Source organism: Rana temporaria, chromosome 4 (assembly GCF_905171775.1).
Source record: "Rana temporaria chromosome 4, aRanTem1.1, whole genome shotgun sequence".
NCBI classification, from domain to species: domain Eukaryota; kingdom Metazoa; phylum Chordata; class Amphibia; order Anura; family Ranidae; genus Rana; species Rana temporaria.
The window spans coordinates 470,672,530-470,697,226 of record NC_053492.1 but is presented as its reverse complement, the minus strand read 5'-3'; the positions used below and the strand labels follow the sequence as shown (position 1 = coordinate 470,697,226).

Genomic DNA, 24,697 nt, shown 5'->3' with positions numbered 1-24,697 from the left:
TCTTTTCAACCTGACTAACTATGTAACAGCTGGAGGTCCACTAATTGCATATCCCTGCTCTAGGGTCTCTGCTAAAAAAATATGTACATAATGTTTGGGGGTTCCAAGTAATGGTCTAGCAAAAATACGGATTTTAACTACTTAACCCCCGGACCATATTGCTGGTCAAAGACCAGAGCACTTTTTGCGATTCGGCACTGCGTCGCTTTAACTGACAATTGCGCGGTCGTGCGACGTAGCTCCCAAACAAAGTTGACGTCCTTTATTTCCCACAGATAGAGCTTTCTTTTGGTGGTATTTGATCACCTCTGCGGTTTTAAGTTTTTGCGCTATAAACAAAAATAGAGCGTCAATTTTGAAAAAAAATAATATTTTTAACTTTTTACTATAATAAATATCCCCCAAATTATATATATATAAAAAAAATGTTGCTCAGTTTAGGCCGATACGTATTCTTCTACATATTTTTTGTTAAAAAAAAAAAATCGTAATAAGTGTTTATTGATTGGTTTGCGCAAAAGCTATAGCGTTTACAAAATAGGGGGTATTTTTATGGCATTTTTATTAATATTTTTTTTTTTTACTAGTAATGGCGGCGATCAGCGATTTTTTTTCGGTACTGCGACATTATGGCGGACACTTCGGACACTTTTGACACATTTTTGGGACCATTGTCATTTTTATAGCGATCAGTGCTATAAAAATGCATTGGATTACTATAAAAATGCCACTGGCAGTGAAGGGGTTAACACTAGGGGGCAGGGAAGGGGTTAATTATGTTCCCTGGGTGTGTTCTAACTGTAGGGGGGTGGACTGACTAGGGGAAATGACTGATCTTTTCATACATTGTATAAACAGAAGATCAGCATTTCTCCCCGACAGGACCGGGAGCTGTGTGTTTATACACATAGCTCCCGGTCCCCGCTCTGTAACGAGCAATCGCGTGTGCCCGGTGGCGATCATGCCCGCCGGGCACGGGAGTCGGGGGCGTGCGCCTCTGGGGGCGCGCACGCGCCCCTAGTGGCCAGCGCAAGAGCCGACGTAGAGCTACGGGCTCTCGCGCAGGGGAGCCGACCTGCCGCCGTAAAACGACGGCGGCAGGTCGGCAAGCAGTTAACTTGTGCGCAACAAATGTCAGAAAAAGGTTTATGCGTGAAGGGGTTACGATACATGACAGGCAGCATGCTCCCAGAAAATGCGCCCCGTTGTCACCGCGTTTGGTGTGGATCAGGCCCCTCCCCCCCCCCTCACCTGTTGCTCTTGGCAGAAGCGGAGTAGCTCCTCGTAGGGGAGGGGCAGTTGGTGTCTCTGGTGCAGAATGTGTTTGAGAAGCTCGCAGGTGAAGCGGCAGCAGCTCTCTCTGGTCACCCGTCCCGGGAACGCCACCGACACGTGATTGTCCTCTCTGGAGCCGCGTCTGTTCGGGCGACTGCGGGGTCTCCGCGTCGGCTGATCCGCCTTCTCCATAATCTGCAAAGAGAAGAGACATCGGTGAGGAAAGCTGGACTAGGAAGCGCCCGCTGTACCCCTCCCCCCCAACAATCAATGGGAACTAGTCTGGCCTGGTATTAAAAGCTTCCGATTGGCTGCTATAAAGCAATGCAGGCAGTTCCTATTTCATACATGTGATGAGGCCCCACGCATAACAAGCACATGATCAATGTGTCTGCAATAAGGACTGTCTGTACTGCACAGAGGGCAATTGGTGTCTGTGTAATCAATTCATGCCCTAGGTGCCCCACCCCCTCTCTGGAGAATCATGGGACGCCACAGTGACTCCACCCACCTGAAAACTCTGCAGGCGCCGCCAATTTGAGGGGGTTATCTTGAAGTTTATTGAAAGCCAAAACTTTATCGCCAGTGACAGATTCCTTTTTTTGTGCCACAATGAGGGGATATTCCCTATCACTTCCTGTCCTGGAGACGCAACAGGAAGTGGGAGGAAATCCCCTCCAAAGTGAGAGGAAGCTCCTGGTAAAACAAGTCCCCGCTAGAAGATCTCCCACTTCTTGTCCTGAACAACAGGAAGTGAGAAGGAATCTTTTTAAAGTTAGAGATAACTCATGTCAGAACACGTGTCTTCGTTGGAAGATTTCCCATTACTTCCTGTCTTGGAAACTCAACAAGAAGTGAGAGGAAATCCCTTAAAGTAAGGGGAAGCTCCCGTCACATCAAATATCCCCACTGGAATCATTTCCTTCACTTCCTGTCCTAGAGATCCAACAGGAAGGGAGAGGAAATTCAACCAAAATGAGGGGGAACTTCCTGTCAGATCAGAAGTCCCCACTGAAAGATTCTTCCTCATTTCCTGTCCTGGAGACAACAGGAAGTGAGAGGTTATTCCTTGGGAAAGTAAAAAGAAGCCTCTGTCAAAAGAGGTGTCCCCCACTTCCTGTCCTGGAGACGCAACAGGAAGTGGGAGGGAAATCCCCTCCAAAGTGAGGGGAAGCTCCTGGTAAAACAGGTGTCCCCGCTGGAAGATCTCCTCCCACTTCCTGTCCTGGAGACGCAACAGGAAGTGGGAGGAAATCCCCTCCAAAGTGAGGGGAAGCTCCTGGTAAAACAAGTGTCCCCGCTGGAAGATCTCCTCCCACTTCCTGTCCTGGAGACACAACAACAGGAAGTGAGAAGGAATCCTTTTAAAGTTAGAGATAACGTATGTCAGAACAGACATTGTAGGATGATTTTCAATTACTTCCTGTCTTGGAAACGCAACAAGAAGTGAGAGGAAATCCCTTAAAGTAATGGGAAGCTCCTGTCGCATCAAATATCCCCACTGGAATAATTTCCTTCACTTCCTGTCCTAGAGATCCAACAGGAAATGAGGAAATTCAACCAAAATGAGGGGGAACTTCCTGTCAGATCAAAAGTCCCCACTGGAATATTCTTCCCCATTTCCTGTCCCGGAGACAACAGGAAGTGAGAGGTTATCCCTCCGAAAGTGAAAAGAAGCTTCTGTCAAAAGAGGTGTCCCCACGGGAAGGTTTCCCCTCATTTCCTGTTCTGGAGCCCCAACAGAAAGTGAGAGGAAGTCTCTCCAAATTAAGGCAAAGCTCCTATTTCCCCCTCATTTCCTGTCCTAGAGACCCAACAGGAAGTGAGAGGTTATACCTCCAAAAGTGTCAAAAGAGGTGTCCCCATGGGAAGGTTTCCCCTCGATTCCTGTTCTGGAGCCCCAACAGAAAGTGAGAGGAAGTCTCTCCAAAGTAAGGAAAAGCTCCTGTCAAAAAGGTGACCCCCATTGGAAGATTTCCCCTCATTTCCTGTCCTAGAGACCCAATAGGAAGCGAGAAGAAATCTTTCCACAGTGAAAAGGAAGTTCTTGTCAGAACAGGTGTCCCCCACTGGGAGCTTCCCCCTCACTTCCTGGCCTAGAAGCCCAAGAGGAGAATAGAAGTAATCTCTCCAAAGTGAGGGAAAGCAAGCATCCTTGGAGGTGTCCCCACTGGAAGATTTCCCCTTATTACCTGTCCTAGAGACCCAACAGGAAGGGAGAGGAAATCCCTTCAAAGTGAAAGGAAGCTTCTTTTGAAAGTGGTGTCCCCACAGGAAGGTTTCCCCTTATTACCTGTCCTAGAGACCCAACAGGAAGGGAGAGGAAATCTCTCCAAAGTAAGGGAAAGCTCCCGTCAAAAAGGTGTCCCCACTGGAAGATTTACCCTCATTTCCTGTTTTAAAGACCCAACAGGAAGCGAGCGGAAATCTCTCCAAAGTAAAAGGAAGTTCTTGCCAGAACAGGTCTCCCCACTGGAAGATTTCCCCTCATTTCCTGTTTTAGAGACCCAACAGGAAGTGAGAGGAAATCCCTCCAAAGTTAAAGGAAGTTCTTGTCAGAACAGGTCTCCCCACTGGAAGATTGCCCCTCACTTCCTGTTCTGGAGACACAACAGGAAGTAAGAAACTCCTATCAGAACAAGTGTCCCCGATGGAAGATTCCTCCTCAATTCCTGTCCTGGAGACCCAACAGGAAGTGAGAGGTAATCCTTCCAGAGAGAGGGAAAGCTCCTGTCGGAACAGGTGTCCCCACTGGAAGACTTCACCTCCATTTCCTGTCCTGAAAACTCAACAGGAAGTGAGAGCTAAACCCTCCAACGTTAGAGAAAACTCCTGTCAGGTGTCCCCATTGGGGGAAAAAAAAATTCTACTTCCTGTCCTGGAGACACAACGGGAAGTGAGAAAAAATGCCTGTCACATCAGATGTCCCCACTGGAATGTTTTCACTGCCTTCTCGTCTTAGAGACCCAACAGGAAGTGAGGGGGAATCCCTTTGGAGCGAGAGGTGACTCCTGTCAGAACAGGTGTCCCCTTTAGAAGATTTCCTCTACTTCCTGCCCTGTAGACCCAACAGGAAGTCTCTCTAAAGTAGGGGAAATCTGTCAAAGGGTGTCCCCACCGGAAGATTTCCCCTCATTTCCTGTCCTAGAGACCCAACAGGAAGTGAGGAGGAATCCCTTTGGAGCGAGAGGTGACTCCTGTCAGAACAGGTGTCCCCTTTAGAAGATTTCCTCTACTTCCTGCCATGTAGACCCAACAGGAAGTCTCTCTAAAAGTAGGGGAAATCTGTCAAAGGGTGGAAGATTTCCTCTCCTAGAGAGCCAACAGGAAGTGAGGGGAAACTCTCACACCCATTGGAGGATTTCCCATTACTTCCGGTCTTGGTGACAACACAGAATGTTGGAAAGTCCCATCACTCGGTTTCCAGAGCTCTGCATTCCTGATGGGGAAGGGCCGTTGCTAATGGCAACCATAGTCCAGGTGTTGTTCCCCTTGAGCAGTGGCACAATAAAACACGGCATGTGATTGGCTGCTGCGGGTCACAGTCCAGACTTGGAGACTTCACCCACGGTGCTGAAAACATCCAATCACAGATTTCCTCGTCATGTAACCCCCGGAATCCCCCCCTTCTCCCTCCGCTCTATTACCGGCTCCGCTCCTCCGCCTCCTCTCTCCCGGGAATCACAATTCAAACCAAATGCGTCACTTCCGCTTCCCGTACCGCTGACGTCACCCTCAATGGGTGTGGCAGGTGGCTTGTCACATTCGGCTCCCATCACAGATTTTTTTCGGAAGTGACGTTACGTCGCCGCCATCTTACTACACCCCACGCTTTGATCTGCCAATCAGATCTCTGGGTTGGCTTGATTGGCTGCTTAGGGAAACACCGCACTTGTAGCCCCTCCCTGATCTGGCAACGGCAATATGGCGGCCCCCTATGTGCGGGGACAGAAGCCTCTCGTAGTGCCCAGCTCATCAGGTGTATCACATTCCCCTGGCTAGCGCAGACTGCTCCGGAAGTGACGTTCCGTCGCCGCCATCTTGCTACACCCCACACTATTGCACAGTAATGATTGAGTGAGAAGGGGGCAAGCGGACATCTTGTTACACCCATCTGAGTTTTAGATTTCACACTTATTTTCAACACAAAACGGAGCTTATATGCTTAAACACAGTGTTTTTAAATCCGAAGGTCTGTTTAGATGTTAAATGTGAAAATCAGAGGTCTTTTGTCACATGAGCAAACATGTAAGGTCATCAGGTTTGCTGCTGCTTTTAACATTAAAAAAGTCAGTCGGATTTCCCAAATACTGTCTTTAAGCATATAAGCTCCGTTTTGTGTTGAAAATAAGTCTCAAATCTAAAACTCCGGTGGGTGTAACAAGATGTCCGCTTGGTACCTATTCAGTCTATCTTTACTGTCCAGTGTCCAGGAGTGTGGGGTGTAGCAAGATGGCGGCGAAAAAACGTCACTTCCGCAGCATTCTGTGATAGGGAGCGGAATGTGACACTGCAAGGGCTACAAGTGCGGTGTTTCCCTAAGCAGCCAATCAAGCCAACCCAGAGATCTGATTGGCAGATCAAAGCTTATTTATCTTTTTTAATATAAGTTTTATATTATTATATTATTTTAATCATGATTCATATTTTTATAAACGCTATATTACCAAAAGTATTGGGACGCCTGCCTTTATACGCACACACTTTAAAGAGGAGTTCCAGCCCCCCCAAAAAAAATGAAAAGTCAGCAAATACAAATACCGCAGCTGCTGACTTTTATAATTTGGACACTTACCTGTCCTGGGAGCCCACGATGTTGACACCACAGCGAAACTTCGGGTCAGCTGCCGCCGCCGCCATTGACAGCAAGGAACCCGGCGGTGAAGCCTTTCTGCGTCACAGCCAGTTCCCTACTGCGCATGTGCGAAGCACGCTGCGCCTTCTAATTTGCCCGGCGATGGAGGGGGAGCCGAACATTGACACGGAACCGTCTCCGGGAGTGTGGACAGGAACCTGTCAAAAACAAGTACCTACTCCCCCCGAAAGGTGGCAAATGTGGCAGCGGAGAGGGGGTGCAAGCAAACAAGTGGAGCTTTCCCTTTTGGGTGGAGCACCTCTTTAACAGCAGATTTGCTGAATTTACTTAAATGTACTTAAGAATACATGGAGATCATCAAAAAGACCACCTTGGGTTCTCCCACAACTGACTGAGAACCTTGTAGTATTCATGTGACCTGTAGTTCTTCTACTATTGGTTTCTCCTACCATTGGCTGGAACCTGGTAGTATTCATGTGACCTGTAGTTCTCCGACCATTGGATGAGAACCTGTTAATATTCATAGGAACTGTAGTTCTCCTACCAATGGGTTCTCCTACCACTGGCTGAGAACCTCGTAGTATTCATGTGACCTGTAGTTCTTCTACCATTGGGTTCTCCTACCTTTGGCTGAGAATCTGGTAGTATTCATGTGGCCTGTAGTTCTACCATTGGGTTCTCCTTCCATTAGCTGAGAACCTGGTAGTATTCATGTGACCTGTAGTTCTCCGACCATTGGATGAGAACCTGGTAATATTCATAGGAACTGTAGTTCTCCTACCAATGGGTTCTCCTACCTTTGGCTGAGAACCTGGTAGTATTCATGTGACCTGTAATTCTACCATTGGGTTCTCCTACCTTTGGCTGAGAACCTGGTAGTATTCATGTGACCTGTAGTTCTCCGACCATTGGATGAGAACCTGGTAATATTCATAGGAACTGTAGTTCTCCTACTATTGTATTCTCCTACGATTGGCTGAAAACCTGGTAGTAGTCATGTGATCTGTAGTTTTCCTACCATTAGCTGAGAACCTGGGAGTATTCATGTGACCTGTAGTTCTCTGACCGTTGGATGATAACCTAGTAATATTCATAGGAACTGCAGTTCTCCTACCATTGGATGAGAACCTAGTAGTATTCATGTGACCTGTAGTTCTTCTACCATTGGGTTTTCCTACCATTGGCTGAGAACTTGGTAGTATTTATGTGACCTGTCATTTTTCGACCATTGGATGAGAACCTAGTAATATTCATAGAAACTGTAGTTCTCCCACCATTGGATTCTCCTACGATTGGCTGAGAACCTGGTAGTATTCATGTGACCTGTAGTTTTCGGACCATTGGATTCTCCTACGATTGGCTGAGAACCTAGTAGTATTCATGTGACCTGTAGTTCTTTTGCCATTGGGTTTTTCTACCATTGGGTGAGAACCTAGTAGTATTTATGTGACCTGTAGTTCTCCGACCATTGGATGAGAACCTGAGAATATTCAACTGTAGTTCTCCTACCATTGGATTCTTCTACCATTGGCTGAGAACCTGGTAGTATTCATGTGACCTGTAGTTTTCCTACCATTGGCTGAGAACCTGGTAGTATTCATGTTATCTGTAGCTCTCCGACCATTGAATGAGAACCTGGAAGCATTCATAGGAACTGTAGTTCTCCTACCATTGGATTCTGACACCTGAATTTTTTCGGGGGCATCGGGGATACTTTGCTGCGTACCACTATACCTTTATTGCTGAAAAAAACCTACATTCCCCTTTGCGGGATTTTTTTTAAAATCAGAAAAGATTTTATTGGAAATACAACAAAGACAATCCAGTGAGTTGACATAGTAGAGTAATAAAGAATATATATTTGGTTGTACCAAAATGAGAGTTTTTGTTGCACCATACTATAGCATTGCTTTGGTAAGCTATGAAGTATACTATTCAAAATAGGGATAGTAAGAATGAGATAAACAGTATAAATTTAGGACCTAGAAAGAGGGAAAAAAAGCAGAAGGCCACTTATATGCTTATTATTACGAAATGTCGTTTTCCAGTCGGACGTTGTAGAAGTCTCATCATAACGAGTCTTGGTGGGATTTTACCGGGCACTGTTTATCATCACAGCACAAATATTTATATAATGCTTTTTATTGAAACAAAATCATACAACAATGAAAAACATATAAGCCGGCCTACAATAATGCTCTGGAAATGTCCTAGATGTTACAAATGAGTCGGTGGGACTTTCTTCAACTGACGCGTTTTAGGGTGTTCAAACCCTTCATCAAAGATGTTTGGAGTATCACAGCTCTACAATACAATTTGACCATACATCAAAAAATGTATTCATGTCAATACCAATTTATAAAAGACATATTTGAATATAGCAGTTACTTACACAAAGATGGACAATAGTGAGCATAATAATGCCGTTAGACATGCGCAATTTGTTTAGTTCCAAATTAGTTTTTAACACATTTTTACAAATGAGTAAATTCCGAAATTTCTGATTTTTTTAATTTCCACATTTCCGAAATTTTGATTTTCCGAAATTTAGAAATTTGCGAATTCGGAATTTTTGAATTTCCGAATTTCCGAATTTTTTCATTTCCAAATTTTTCGGATTTCCGAAATTTCCGGATTTTTGGAAATTCAGAAATTCGGGATTTTGGAAATTTGAAATTTCGGAAATTCAGAGATTCTGAAATTTGGAAATAAAAAAATTCGGGAATTCGGAAATTCTAAATTCCGAATTCGGAAATTTGAAAATTCCGAATTGGGAAATTTCGAAAATTCGAGATTTGAAATTGCAAATTAGTAAATTCCGATTTTTTTTTAATTTCCACATTTTTGGATTTCCGAAACTTCTAATTTCCGAATTGGGAATTTTCTAATTTCCGAATTCGGAATTCTTTGAATTTCCGAATTTTTTAATTTTCAACTTTCCGAATTTCCAAAATTTCCAAATTTTCGGAATTCCGAAATTTTCAGATTTCTGAAATTTCCGAATTTTCGAATTTTTGGAAATGTAAAAATTCGGGATTTCGGAAATTTGGAAATTCTGAGATTCTGAAATTTGGAAAATTTGAAAATTTAAAATTGGAAATTTCCAAAATCTAAAATTCGAAAATGGTATATTTTGAAAATTGGAATTTCGAATTCCGAATTTCCGAATTTTCGAATTTACGAATCTACAAATTCCGAATTTTTGAACTTCACGAATTTCCGAATTTTTGGATTTCCACCATTTTTTAAAAAAGCAAAAAAACAAAGAAAACAAAAACGAAAAAAAAAAAAGAATTTTTCGGCAGTACACATGTCTAAATGCCGTACTGGGATTAAGAACAACATGTAGCGGTCCTGTTTCTCCCCAAACATCCACCAAAAGTAAAATAGTCCTCAACCCCCAAAAAAGGACTATTTTACTTTTGGTAAATGTTTGTTCTCAGCCTATCTTTGGTTAAGAACCTGGTAGGAGTCATGTGACCTGTATTTCTCCTACCCTTGGGTTCTCCTACCATTGGCTGAGAACCTAGTAGGAGTCATGTGACCTGTAGTTCTCCTACCCTTGGGTTCTTCTACCATTGGCTGAGAACCTGGTAGGAGTCATGTGACCTGTAGTTCTCCTACCCTTGGGTTCTCCTACCATTGGCTGAGAACCTGGTAGGAGTCATGTGACCTGTAGTTCTCCTACCCTTGGGTTCTCCTACCATTGGCTGAGAACCTGGTAGGAGTCATGTGACCTGTAGTTCTCCTACCCTTGGGTTCTCCTACCTTTGGCTGAGAACCTGGTAGGAGTCATGTGACCTGTAGTTCTCCTACCCTTGGGTTCTTCTACCATTGGCTGAGAACCTGGTAGGAGTCATGTGACCTGTAGTTCTCCTACCCTTGGGTTCTCCTACCATTGGCTGAGAACCTGGTAGGAGTCATGTGACCTGTAGTTCTCCTACCCTTGGGTTCTCCTACCATTGGCTGAGAACCTGGTAGGAGTCATGTGACCTGTAGTTCTCCTACCCTTGGGTTCTCCTACCATTGGCTGAGAACCTAGTAGGAGTCATGTGACCTGTAGTTCTCCTACCCTTGGGTTCTCCTACCATTGGCTGAGAACCTGGTAGGAGTCATGTGACCTGTAGTTCTCCTACCCTTGGGTTCTTCTCCCATTGGCTGAGAACCTGGTAGGAGTCATGTGACCTGTAGTTCTCCTACCCTTGGGTTCTCCTACCATTGGCTGAGAACCTGGTAGGAGTCATGTGACCTGTAGTTCTCCTACCCTTGGGTTCTCCTACCATTGGCTGAGAACCTGGTAGGAGTCATGTGACCTGTAGTTCTCCTACCCTTGGGTTCTCCTACCATTGGCTGAGAACCTGGTAGGAGTTCTTACCTGACAGGTGAGCCTTAATCTAGGCTTACCTGTAGGTTAAAGTGGTTGTAAAGGGTTTACAATCACTTTAAGGTATGAATTATCCCGAGGGCCCAATATGTACAAAGAACTCCTACAATTACCACAATGAACCAAATAACAACAGAATCATTTTAAGAAGAATTAAAAACAGAAATGGGTTAGGAGGGATTTCATTCCTTTTTTGGATGATCGGGAGAGATGATAAAAAAACAAGCATAGGGCATTCCAAAAATTAAGCTAAAAAGGTAAATGTTTATTTACAAACGTTATGTTGATTGGCATCTTCATACACTATAAGAAAAAGAAAACCGGTGTTAAAGGCCAGGTTCACCTTTAAGTGGTTGTAAATATTACACACTGTATACGCAGACTGGCCTCAGATGACACCGTGATAAACAGGTACAACTTATATAGGGGGATGCAAAGGTCAGAATTTATAAAGCTTGTTTGAGATTTCAGAAATAATGGGTCGGGGAGCTGAAGTTAGACTCTGCAGAGTTCAGAAGCTTGCAAAGCATTGGACCTTCGATCAGTGGATGATGGGTGCAATGTCAGGCTCCTGCAGACTCGTCCTTCAGCTCTCTGCCTGTCCCTCTGTACAGCAGGGCCACCTTAACAGCATTCTGGGCCCCTGGGCAAAGTAATGCACTGGGCCCCTAACAGGGAGACGGTGACCAATGGCAAACAGTGGGTGTGGCTTTTTATTCTGATTAGATTATTTTTTATTTTTTTAAGTTTTGATTTTTTTTTAAATCTTAATTATTTTTTTTTCTTTATTTTTTTTTTACAATTTCTATATTTTTTTTCATTAATTTGTTTTTTTAAATTGTTAATCCATTTTAATATATTTTTTTTACTTTTTTAATTAAACTTTTTAATAAATTTGAATAACAATTTTTTTTTTTTTACAACGCTGTTGGGGGGGCTTTGGAAAAATATCCGGGGTCTAAACAGACCCCTAATGTCTCACTTTTAAGACAGAGAAAGGGACTGAGGACAGAGATTCCCTAGTTCCCTGCTTCAGCCTCGGCTGCACTGCAAATGAATGAACAGGAGACAGAGGCTCCTGGTCATTCATAAACTAAAGCATAGTAAACATGGTTTACTATGCTTCAATTATGAATGAACACCGTGAGGGATCACTGCCGATCTCTCACTGTGTTCACTTAGAAAATGAAAGAGTCCTGTAATTTACATATTTACTGAGCCATTCCCATCCAATCTCCATCCTGAAGATCCCGATGTGCGGGAGGCACAGGGGGTGATGGTTGATGTGCTAGAACAAACATGCTACATGTTCTAAAGCTGAATGTGCTCAGGCTTTATTCATTGCAGATTGAATGTTAATTGTTGGAAAAAAAAACAGTGGGCTAGATTCAGATAGGTCAGCGGATCTTTAGATCTTTATCTGATTTACGTTACGCCGCCGCAAGTTTTTGAGGCAAGTGCTTAATTCAGAAAGCACTTGCCTCTAAAGTTGCGGCTGCGTATCGTAAATCCCCCGGCGGAATTCAAATTCCGCGGCTAGGGGGCGTGTAAAATTTAAAACAGGCGCGTCCACGCGCCGAACGAACTGCGCATGCGCCGCCCGTAAACTTTCCCAGCGTGCATTGCTCCAAATGACGTCGCAAGGACGTCATTGGTTTCGTCGTGAGCGTAACTTACGTCCAGCTCTTTTCTGAATCGACTTACGCAAACGACGTAAAATTTCAAAACTCGGCGCGGGAACGACGGCCATACTTAACATAGGATACCCCTCACATAGAAGGGGTAACTATACGCCGGAAAAAGCCGAAGGCAAACGACGTAAAAAAAATGCGCCGGGCGGTCGTTCGTTTCTGAATCGGCGGAAATCGTCATTTGCATATTCGTCGCGTAGAAACCCGAAACGCCACCTAGCGGCCGGCCTGGAATTGCAGCCTAAGATCCGACGGTGTAAGTCACTTACACCTGTTGGATCTTAGGGATATCTATGCGGAACCTGATTCTATGAATCAGGCGCATAGATACGACGGCCGGACTCAGAGATACGACGGCGTATCAGGAGATACGCCGTCGTATCTCTATCTGAATCTGGCCCAGTGTGAATAGGGAAAGTACTGCATTATGGCCACTAGATGGCGCTGAAGATCATACTTATTTCCAGTGACACCGTCATCATAATGCAGTATTTTCCCCATTTTTTTTCTTCAATATATAACATTCGATCTGCAGTGAGTGTTAACTGAGAGCATTTGATTTACATTTACACCAAGTCAGTAATGTCATGGCAACTTACGACTTCCTTTGATGGCCTCCCTATTCTGGTTACACTTGCATCTAGTTTTCTGAAATCCTTCTGAGCTTCTTTATAGAGCTCATCCACGGCAGCTGATAAATAAATTGATAGAAGCTTTATCACAGGTGGCTTTTCTTTTAGATGATTTTATCACAACAAATACTTTTAATATTGTATAAGACAAACTTACACAGAAATGTTTTGTTTATGTCGCAAAGATAAACTTCAAGGAGATAACCAAATTAACAAAAACCCGTTTAACAAACTTTTCTGAATATTAGAAAATTCGTAAATTAAAACAAGAATTGTAAATTAAAAAACAAATTGGAAATTCGGAAATTAAAAAAAATCGGAAATAAAAAAATAAATAAATAAAGAAATTCGAAAAAAATCGGATATTCGAAAAAATAGTAAATTCGCAAATTCGAAAACCTGAAAATTCAAAAATCTGAAATAATAATTAACTAATAATAACTTAACTATTACTAACTATTAAATTACAGGTATTGGAATTTCCTTTCAAATTTGGCTGTTAGTGAACATAACGAATACGAATGTATCCGAAGTTACGAATTATCCGAAATAATGAATGCCGTATCTAAACAAATTGGAATGGAACGGAACAGAAACGGACATTCCAAAACCTATAATTGAATAGCCAGTAATAGTCAAGTTATTATTAGATAGTTACCGTATTTATCGGCGTATACCGCGCACTTTTTTGACCTGAAAATCAGGGCAAAATCGTGGGTGCGCGGTATACGCCGATACCCGCTTTCCCTTGCCGAGTTTGAATACTGCGCCGACAAATACCGAGCGCAGTACACTCGGGTATAGTCGGGCAGTCTCGGCACCTTCCGCGCTCACGTCCTGGACGTACAGGACGTCAGCGCGAGAGTTGCCGAGCCTGCCCGACAATACACGAGTGTACTGCGCTCTGTATATGTCGGCGCAGTATTCAAACTCGGCGCGGGAAACGAGCGGGGAGGACGCGAGGACGCCGGACCCGACGAAGAGGACACCCAAAGCCACAGACGGACGCCGGACCCGACGAAGAGGACACCCCAAGCCGCAGAAGGACGCCAGACCCGACGAAGAGGACACCCGAAGCCGCAGACGGACGCCGGACCCGACGAGGCCGCCGATGGACGCCGCGCAAGACACCAAAACTGTAAGTACAAAAAAAACTTTTTTTCCACAGGATTCGGGGCAACTTTAGGGGTGCGCCGTTATACCGCGATAAATACGGTATTATTTCAGATTTTCCGGTTTTCAAATTTCCAATTTTTTTCGAATTTTTTTACATTTCTTAAAGTTTCATATTTTTTTGTCGAATTTACGATTTTTGGAATTTCCTTTCAAATTCGTAAATTAAAAAAAAAAAATTGAAAAAATCTAAAGAAATGGAAAGTAAAAAAAATGTCAAGTTGGGAATTCAAAAAGAAAATCAAAAATTAGAAAAAAAATCGGAAATTCGAAAAGAAAGTCGGAAATTAAAAAAAAACTGGGGAAAAAAATTGGAAATTTGAAAACCCGAAAGTTTGAAAATCTGAAATAATAACTAGCTAATAATAACTATTACTAGCTATTAAATTATAGGTTTTGGTATTTGCTTTCAAATTTGTCCGTTTCCGTTCCGTTCGTTTCGATACGCCATTCGTTATTCTATTTCCAATTTCCAATTTTTTTCAAATCTCCGATTTTTTTTTTTGAATTTACGAATTGCGATTCTAACGAATGACCCAAAAAACAATAAAAATAAAAACAAATGAAATGAAAACAAAAACGAACACATTTTTCGGCAGTACACATGTCTACTTGTCATCCTAGTTGGATGAAGACATGGATGAGCGAGTTTGGGGTGGAGGAACAAGATTGGCCTGCACAGAGTGGGCCAGATTCAGTAACATCTGCACAGTTTTTACGTAGGCGCAGGGCACCGTTTTTGCCCTGCGCCCCCGCAAATTTACTGCGCTACCCTTGCTAATAGCAGGGGCAGCCTTACGCGAAAACCGCCGTACGCAAACGACGTAAACTGCGTACGCAGGGCTCGCGTAACGTTGTGAATCGGCGTTAGTATGCAATTTGCATACTATACGCTGAGCACAACGGGAACGCCACCTAGCGGCCATCGCAAGAATGCAGCCTAAGATATGCGGGCATAAGAGCCTTATGCCGCGCATATCTTAGGCTGCAGTCGGCGTAACGAGGTTCCTGAATCAGGAGCATTCGTTACGCCGGGGCAAGTAAACAATTGCGCTGCGTAACTATGGTTACGCAGGCGCAATTGCTCTTTAAATCTGGGCCAGTGACAGCAGAGGATACGCTCGTGTATAAAGATTAGGAAGCCTTCTTCTGCATATCTTTACCTATAGCAAGGTCCAGGCATTTCATACAGATGCAACTATAATAGAAGCCATCCAACCTCGTGGCGTTCGCCTTTTTTTCCTTCCACCGCTTTATGGTTCGGTCACATTCTTCTATGCGCACTGTACACGATAGAAGGTACAAGTATTAACTAATGATTGATAACGACTTCCACTGCTAGTCGGGTCACAGATACCAATTTTTCGAACCAATTTATCAAACACAAAAATATACCTTCTACAATAAGTTGCACTAACACAACAATATATTGTCAAAAGAAAGTTATAGGGCCAGATTCACAAAGAGATACGACGGTGTATCTCCAGATACACCATTGTATCTCTGACTTACACTGGTCCTATCTATGCGCCTGATTCATAGAATCAGTTACGCATAGATAGGGCTAGATCCGACAGTGTTACACTGTCGGATCTTTTTTTCAATTTAAAAATGGCGCTGATTTACGATAAATAATATGTAAATCAGCGAGATACGCAAATTTACGAACGTACGCGGACCCGTCGCAGTGTTCTTACGTCGTTTCCATAGCGGTTTTCCGTCGTATACTTACCCCTTCTTTTATCAGGCGCAGCCAATGTTAAGTATAGCCGGCGTTCCCGCGTCGAATTTGAATTTTCCTACGTCGTTTGTGTACGCCGATTCACGAACACGCGCGTCGCAAGTCCCGCTCGCGTCGCAACCACTGACGTCCTAGTGACGTCAGTGGGAGCAATGCACGCCGGGAAATTCCCCGGACGGCGCATGCGCATTTAAATCGGCGCGGGAACGCGCCTGATTTAAATAGTACACTCCCCTAGCCGCGGAATTTGAATTCCGCTGGGGGATTTAGGATCCGCCGTCGCAAGTTTGGAGGTAAGTGGTTTGTGAATTAGCCACTTGCCTCCTAAACTTGCGGGAGCGGATCTTAATTCACGTAGATCGAGCGGATCTATAGATCCGCTGAGCTACGTGAATCTGGCCCCTTGTCTGGACCAGTGGCGGCCCGTCCATACAAGGCCTCCCTAATCCATGCGCCCGGCCCCTAATCTACACGCAGGGCACCGGACACATGGATTCCAATGGGGTTTTTTTTTCTTCTTCGAAGCACATGATAAGAGCCTGAGGCTTTAATTGACTTCAAAAAAGGGTGGGCTCGGGGCACAGAGCACTGCGCCCCGAGCCCAACCCAGTTGTGTGAAAATAGCGAATTAATATGCACTATTGTATTCCTGATTTTTCTCCCCGCCAATCTGAGAGGAGAAGCCTATTGGCCGCCTAGGAGGAAGAGGGAGGAGAAGCACGGCGGAAGCCGCGGTAATGCAGAGGAGGGGGAGACGCAGGGAAAGACGCCACCCGCCGCCCGGGGGAAGCATTGCACGCGACCTAGATGGGATAAGTGCGGGACTGGTGACTGTCCCGGGGGAACTGTGTGCGTTCCCTTCTTGCTGAGCCGACTGCAATGCTGGACAGTTCCCTGGACAATTCTTTGAATGATCTTGCCTTGAACCTCGTCTCTATTGAACCTTGACCTCCTTGCTCCTCCCATGAACTTCCTATTTAAGCCATGCCTTTGCACTTCCTGTTTGCCAGATTATTGTACTCTTCTCCAGCCAATATCTCGCTCTTGTCTCTCCTGCTGCCGTCTGTATCTCCTCTACCACTCATTACCATCCTTTGGATTATTTATTGACTACATTTCTGCTTGATCCCTACGTGATATATCTGCACCTGGACCCTGGCTTGCTGACCTCCTGGTGGGATCGTGACCCGGTACTAACACGCACCAAAACCCATCTCCACCATCAGGAGCTCTGTTGAATACTGGTTAGTGCTTAGGTTGATAGATATAAGCCAGCATCTCAGTGGACTCAAACATTGAACATCTTTATTGGCTACACAAGCCAGTAAAACAGTGCTAACGCGTTTCGGCCACTGTGGCCTTAGCGGCTGAAACGTGTTAGCATTGTTTTACTGGATGTACTTGTGTAGCCAATAAAGACTAAGTTGGCGGCATATATCTATTAACGTTAGAAGTGCTGAGGGGCTGCACACCCCAGCCATAAGCACCGGTTTTCGGCCTTGGATAGCACTCACCAGCAGTAGAGCTTGGGTATTGTATTAACTGGTTCCCGGTTAATGCTTGGACTCTGCACCTTGGGTAAACGTGTGTCATCCAGCAGGGTGACTTATCCAGCTGGTTGGTGGGACCCTTTCTACTGCTATAGCTACTGGTCTTCAGGTATGTAATTTTCTAGCAATAAAAAACAGATTTTAACACTTTTGAGCCCCCGTACATCATGAATTGGCCATATGTTTATGCGGCTGGAACTGCCCAGTGCTGTGTATAGGCAGCCAATGTAAAGCCTCATACACACGATCGGATTTCCATTGGACAAATCCGTGGAATTTTGTGTGAAGGGCGTTGGCCGTGAACTCAGGGCCATCTTAATGCAAGGGCACTCCTGGGCACTGCCCAGGGGCCCGAGGTACATGAGGGCCCACAATAATCTTGCATTACATCATACTTGTCAACTGTCCCGGATTAGCCGGGACAGTCATAGTTTAGTAAAAAGCATCATGATATGGTCATGTCCCGGGAATCGTCCCAGAACCTATACTGTGCCGTCCTGAACCCAGTATTGTGCCCCCCTAACCCCCCCTGTTCTGTGCCCTTCTGCATTCCCCCCCTGTACTGTGCCCTCCTGATCCCAGTATTGTGCCCCCCTAACCCCCCCCTGTTCTGTGCCCTTCTGCATTCCCCCCTGTACTGTGCCCTCTTGACCCCCCCTGTTCTGTGCCCTTCTGCATCCCCCCCTGTACTGTGCCCTCCTGATCCCAGTATTGTGCCCCCCAAACCCCCCCTGTTCGGTGCCCTTCTGCATTCCCCCCTGTACTGTGCCCTCCTGATCCCAGTATTGTGCCCCCTAACCCCCCCCCCCCTGTTCTGTGCCCTTCTGCATTCCTCCCCTGTACTGTGCCCTCCTGAACCCAGTATTGTGTCCCCTAACCCCCCCCCCCTGTTCTGTGCCCTTCTGCATTCCCCCCCTGTACTGTGTTCTCCTGAACCCAGTATTGTGCCCCCCTAACCCCCCTGTTCTGTGCCCTTCTGCATTCCCCCCCTGTACTGTGCCCTCCTGAACCCAGTATTGTGCCCCCCTAACCCCCCCCCTGTTCTGTGCCCTTCTGCATTCCCCCCCTGTACTGTGCCCTCCTGAACCCAGTATTGTGCCCCCTAACCCCCCCCCTGTTCTGTGCCCTTCTGCATTCCCCCCTGTACTGTGCCCTCCTGAACCCAGTATTGTGCCCCCCTAACCCCCCCTGTTCTGTGCCCTTCTGCATTCCCCCCTGTACTGTGCCCTCCTGAACCCAGTATTGTGCCCCCCTAACCCCCCTCCCCCTGTTCTGTGCCCTTCTGCATTCCCCCACTGTACTGTGCCCTCCTGAACCCAGTATTGTGCCCCCCTAACCCCCCCTGTTCTGTGCCCTTCTGCATTCCCCCCTGTACTGTGTCCTCCTGAACCCAGTATTGTGCCCCCCCTAACCCCCCTTCCCCTGTTCTGTGCCCTTCTGTATTCCCCCACTGTACTGTGCCCTCCTGAACCCAGTATTGTGCCCCCCTAACCCCCCCCTGTTCTGTGCCCTTCTGCATTCCCCCCCTGTACTGTGCCCTCCTGATCCCAGTATTGTGCCCCCTAACCCCCCCCTGTTCTGTGCCCTTCTGCATTCCCCCCTGTACTGTGTCCTCCTGAACCCAGTATTGTGCCCCCCCAAACCCCCCTTCCCCTGTTCTGTGCCCTTCTGTATTCCCCCACTGTACTGTGCCCTCCTGAACCCAGTATTGTGCCCCCCTAACCCCCCCCTGTTCTGTGCCCTTCTGCATTCCCCCCCCTGTACTGTGCCCTCCTGATCCCAGTATTGTGCCCCCTAACCCCCCCCTGTTCTGTGCCCTTCTGCATTCCCCCCTGTACTGTGCCCTCCTGAACCCAGTATTGTGCCCCCTAACCCCCCCTGTTCTGTGCCCTTCTGCATTCCCCCCCTGTACTGTGCCCTCCTGAACCCAGTATTGTGCCCCCTAACCCCCCCTGTTCTGTGCCCTTCTGCATTCCCCCCCTGTACTGTGCCCTCCTGAACCCAGTATTGTGCCCCCCTAACCCCCCCCCCTGTTCTGTGCCCTTCTGCATTCCCCCCTGTACTGTTCCCTCCTGAATCCAGTATTGTGCCCCCCTAACCCACCCCCCGTTGTGTGCCCTTCTGCATTCCCCCCCTGAACTGTGCCCTTTGTGTTGACTAGTCTTTGATTTATGGAATGTTTTCCTTTTGTAAAATCGCTTTTATTGAAAGTACTTATGAATATATGTTTAATTCTATCTATTCTAACTATTTTTACTTTATTTCTTGGAAGTAGGTGTGTAAATTAAAAAAAGGTTGGTAGGGGCCCCAGTGCATTACTTTGCCCAGGGGCACATGATGCCATTAAGAAAGCCCTGCGTGAACTTCTTCTGCATACAGACGGCAGAACTTTTTCAGCCAACATTTACGAAACAACATGGTTTTTCTGCTCTTTAGTGCCACCCTTTGGGCAACTTCTGCTAATGTTGTCTTATGGTTAGCATGGGTTCGGAGCAGGCATGTTTGTACTTTGGATTTTAGTCCGACTTGTGTACACACGATCGGATAATCCAACGTAATACATTTGAGAGCATGGCTATCCAACATTTGTTGTAGGAAATTCCGACTGCAATTGTCCGACGGAGCGTACAGACGGTCGGATTATCCGACAAAACACGTCCGTCACACAATTGTTGCAAAACAAAAGAAAGGATTCTTCTGAACAAAGTTGCTTTTATTGTGAAAATCCAAGATAGAAAAACAGCACTACATGTCACAGCATACCAGCAGAGCTGACGCGTTTCACACTGTATTTATAGGTAGATTCACAAAGAGTTAGGCCGGCTTATCAGTAGATAAGCCGACCTAACTCTGAATCTACGCCGGCGTTTGTTTAAGTGTATTCTCAAACAGAGATACGCTTAAACAAAGCTAAGATAGGCCGGCTTGCGCCATTCTATCTTAGCTTGCAATGTTTCTGTTGGCCGCTAGATGGCGCTTCCATTGCGGCCGGCGTAGATTATGTAAATGAGGGGATACGCCGATTCACGAACGAACGCCAGGCCTACACCGTCGCATTACGTTGTTTCCGTACGCGATAGGCCGCCTAAAGTTATTCCATCTATGAGGTGGAATAACAATGTTAATTATGGCCGCCGTACCCGCCGCGAGGTTCGAATTTTTTACGTCGTTTGCGCAAGTCGTCCGCGAATCGGGATTTACGTCGTTTACGTACATGTCTAAATCAATAGGCCCGTACGGCCTACTTAGCCGCAATGCGCACTGGGAAATGTAGTAGCCCGGCGCATGCGCAGTGTCAAAAAACGTCAAAAAACGTGAGGTCAAGCCTCATTTCCATACAACACGCCCCCCTCCAAGTCATTTGAATTAGGCGCGCTTACGCCCGCTCGTTTTAGGCTACACCGCCGTAGATTAGCAGGTAAGTGGTTTGTGAATCACTACTAGCCTAAATAATTTACGGCGGTGTAGCCTAAAAAGGCTAGGCTAGGCCGTCCTAAATTTAGGCCAAGGTACGTGAATCTACCTATTAGTGTTTAATCATAGCTTTAGGGCCAGATTCACGTAGCTCAGCGGATCTATAGATCCGCTCGATCTACGTGAATTAAGATCCGCTCCCGCAAGTTTAGGAGGCAAGTGGCTAATTCACAAACCACTTACCTCCAAACTTGCGACGGCGGATCCTAAATCCCCCAGCGGAATTCAAATTCCGCGGCTAGGGGAGTGTCATATTTAAATCAGGCGCGTTCCCGCACCGATTTAAATGCGCATGCGTCGTCCGTAGAATTTCCCGGCGTGCATTGCTCCCACTGACGTCACTAGGACGTCAGTGGTTGCGACGTGAGCGGGACTTGCGACGCGCGTGTTCGTGAATCGGCGTACGCAAACGACGTAGGAAAATTCAAATTCGACGCGGGAACGCCGGCTATACTTAACATTGGCTGCGCCTGATAAAAGAAGGGGTAAGTATACGACGGAAAACCGCTACGGAAACGACGTAAGAACACTGCGACGGGTCCGCGTACGTTCGTGAATTTGCGTATCTCGCTGATTTACATATTATTTATCGTAAATCAGCGGGAACGCCCCCGGCGCCATTTTTAAATTTAAAAAAAGATCCGACAGTGTAACACAGTGTAACACTGTCGGATCTAGCCCTATCTATGCGTATCTGATTCTATGAATCAGGCGCATAGATAGGACCAGTTTACGTCTGAGATACGATGGTGTATCTGTAGATACACCGTCGTATCTCTTTGTGAATCTGGCCCTTAGTCTGCGGCTCCTGATGCATAAACAAATGGCCGACGCATGGTATTTGGGTCTCGGCGCTTATGTGAATGAGGCCTGAAGCACTGATATCATTTTGGAAAGTGTTGTGCAATCGCAGAATACAAATCAGTAACAAAAATCACAAATAATAGATTATCCCGCTGGCTTGAATTACAATCTGTGAAAAGCGGCGGATATCACATCATCCACTCACCGATCTTCTTGAACTTGTTTGAAGATGAGGGGAGGTGTATAATGAAATCGCTGCATTCTTCTTTTTTCAGTAGTTCAAGAACACGGCTTACAGAACAACGACCGAAAGCATTGGCGACTGAAAGATCATAAACACGCAATTATTATAGGATTCTACCCATACGGTAATATGAACATTCTTTGTAATGTTAATCATAATAATTATCACTAATTATACTTGTGATTGTTATATTACTTAACCACTTCAGCCCCGGACCATTTGGCTGGCCAATGACCGGGCCACTTTTTGCGATTCGGCACTGCATCGCTTTAACTGACAATTGCGCGATCGTGCGACGTGGATCCCAAACAAAATTGACGTCCTTTTTTCCCCACAAATAGAGCTTTCTTTTTGTGGTATTTGATCACCTCTGCAGTTTTTATTTTTTGCGCTATAAAATAGAGCGACAATTTTGAAAAAAAAAATCAATGGGGTAGATTCAGGTAGTGCCGCGCACTTTTTACGGAGGCGCTGCGTTACGTTTTTATGCTATGCCTCCGTAAAAATTACTTGCGCTACGCTTGATTCAGGAAGCGGTAGCACCGTAATTTGCGGAGGCGCTCCATAAAAATGGCCGGCGTAAGCGCGCGTAATTTAAATGATCCCGTAGGGGGCGTGGATCATTTAAATTAGGCGCGTTCCCGCGCCGAACGTAGTGCGCATGCTCCGTCGCAAGGACGTCATTTGCTTCAAAGGGAACGTAAATGGCGTCCAGCGGCATTCACGATTCACTTACGCAAACGACGTAAAATTAAAAATTCGCAACGCGGGAACGACGGGTATACTTCGCATTGGCTGCCCCTGCTAATAGCAGGAGCAGCCTTACGCAGAACCCGACTAACGCAAACGATGTATAATGCGTACGCAGGGCTCGCGTAGGGTTGTGAATTGGCGTTAGTATGCAATTTGCATACTATACGCTGACCACTACGGGAACGCCACCTAGCGGCCATCGTAAGAATGCAGCCTACGATACGACGGCATAAGAGCCTTATGCCAGTCATATCTTAGGCTGCAGTCGGCGTATCGAGCTCTCTGAATCAGGAGCAGTCGATACGCCGGCGCAACTAAGCAATTGCGCTGCGTAACTATGGTTACGCAGACGCAATTGCTTTCTGAATCTACCCCAATATTTTTTACTTTTTGCTATAATAAATATCCCCAAAATATAAAAAAAAAAAAAATTAATAAAATCCTCAGTTTAGGCCGATACGTATTCTTCTACATATTTTTGGTAAAAAAAAAAATCGCAATAAGACTTTATTGATTGGTTTGCGCAAAAGTTATAGGCCCGGATTCACAACGGATTTACGACGGCGTATCTCCACGTACGCCGTCGTAAGTCCGAATCCGAGCCGTCGTATCTATGCGCCTGATTCATAGAATCAGTTACGCATAAATTTGGGCAAGATACGAGCGGCGTAAGTCTCCTACGTCGTCGTATCTTGGGGTGCATATTTACGCTGGCCGCAAGGTGGCGCTTCCGTATATTTCCACGTTGAATATGCAAATGAGCTAGATACGCCGATTCACGAACGTACGTGCGCCCGGCGTATCAAGATACGTCGTTTACGTAAGGCGTCGGACCAGCGTAAAGATACCCCTCATAAAGCAGGGGTAAGTCATGTTAGGTATGGACGTCGGAAAGGTACGAACAGCGTCGTATTTTACGTCGTTTGCGTAAGTCGTCCGTGAATGGGGCTGGGCGTAGGTTACGTTCACGTCGTCTAAGCATTGAGCGGGCGTAATTTACTTTGAAAATTCGATGTGATACTGAGCATGCGCGGGCATGCGCCGTTTGTAAAGCGCGTCATTTACGTGGGGTCACGAATCATTTACATACAACACGCCCCCTACCAGCCTAGTTTGGATTAGGCGCGCTTACCCCGGCCCATTTACGCTACGCCGCCGTAACTTAGGACGCAAGTGCTTTGTGAATACAGCACTTGCCTCTCTAAGTTGCGGCGGCATATCGTAAATAAGATACGCTACGCCCGCACAAAGTTACGCCGCCCTACGTGAATCTGGGCCATAGCGTCTACAAAATAGGGGATCGTTTTATGGCATTTTTATTAATAATTTTTTTTTTACTAGTAATGGTGGCGGTCAGCGATTTTTATCGTGACTGCGACATTATGGCGGACACATCGGACACTTTTGACACCATTTTGGGACCATTGTCATTTTTACAGCGATCAGTGCTATGAAAATGCACTGCTTACTGTAAAAATAACACGGGCAGTGAAGGGGTTAACCTGTAGGGGCGCTGAAGGGGTTAAGTGTGACCTAGGGAGTGATTCTAAATGTTAGGTGGCGTGGCTTGCCGTGACATGTCACTGATCGCTGTTCCCAATGTCAGGGAACAGACGATCAGTGACATGTCACTAGGAAGAACTGGGAGATGTTGTGTTTACACTGACATCTCCCCGTTCTTCAGCTCCGTGACCCGATCGCGGGACACCGGTGGACATCGAGTCCTCGGGTCCCGCGGGCACGGTCACGGAGCTTGCGGCAGGGTCGCGACCACACAGCGACAATTTAAAGGGGACATATATACGCCCTTTTGCCTGTCCCTGCCATTCTGTCTATGTAAATGTTCGTGCGGCGGTCGGGAAGCGGTTAAAGTGGTAGTAAACTCCCATCTCTGACTTGTACCTATAGGTAATCTTAGAATAACTCTCACCTATAGGTAGTGCAAATATCTCCTAAAAGTGCGCCGTTTAGGAGACATTTACTGTACATGCAGCCGGTGACATCACTGGTGCATGCGCTCTGAATGAACGGCCACCCGGGCAATTCCTTCAGAGCTCTGTGCCATGACGTCATCGCAACTCCGGCCAATCACAGAGCCGGAGTTGGCGAACCCGGAAGCAAGACAGGTGAAGATGGAAGCGGCCTCCAGCTCTGGTATCT

At 46.0% G+C, this 24,697-nt stretch overlaps 1 protein-coding gene across 1 annotated transcript in view; it reads right to left on the bottom strand.

Annotated features, from left to right (window-relative positions):
• The window catches only part of LOC120938086 (MAD2L1 binding protein), a 7,239-nt gene extending 2,154 nt beyond the window's left edge, over positions 1–5,085 (bottom strand). Inside the window, exons 1-2 of the mRNA XM_040351788.1 lie at positions 4,923–5,085; positions 1,252–1,470 (exon numbers count right to left, since the gene is read on the bottom strand). Of these exons, the coding sequence (XP_040207722.1) occupies positions 1,252–1,470; positions 4,923–5,051 (348 nt within the window). The 5' untranslated portion in view covers positions 5,052–5,085. The remainder of the gene's footprint in view (positions 1–1,251; positions 1,471–4,922) is intronic.
• Between the last annotated feature and the right edge of the window lie 19,612 nt (positions 5,086–24,697).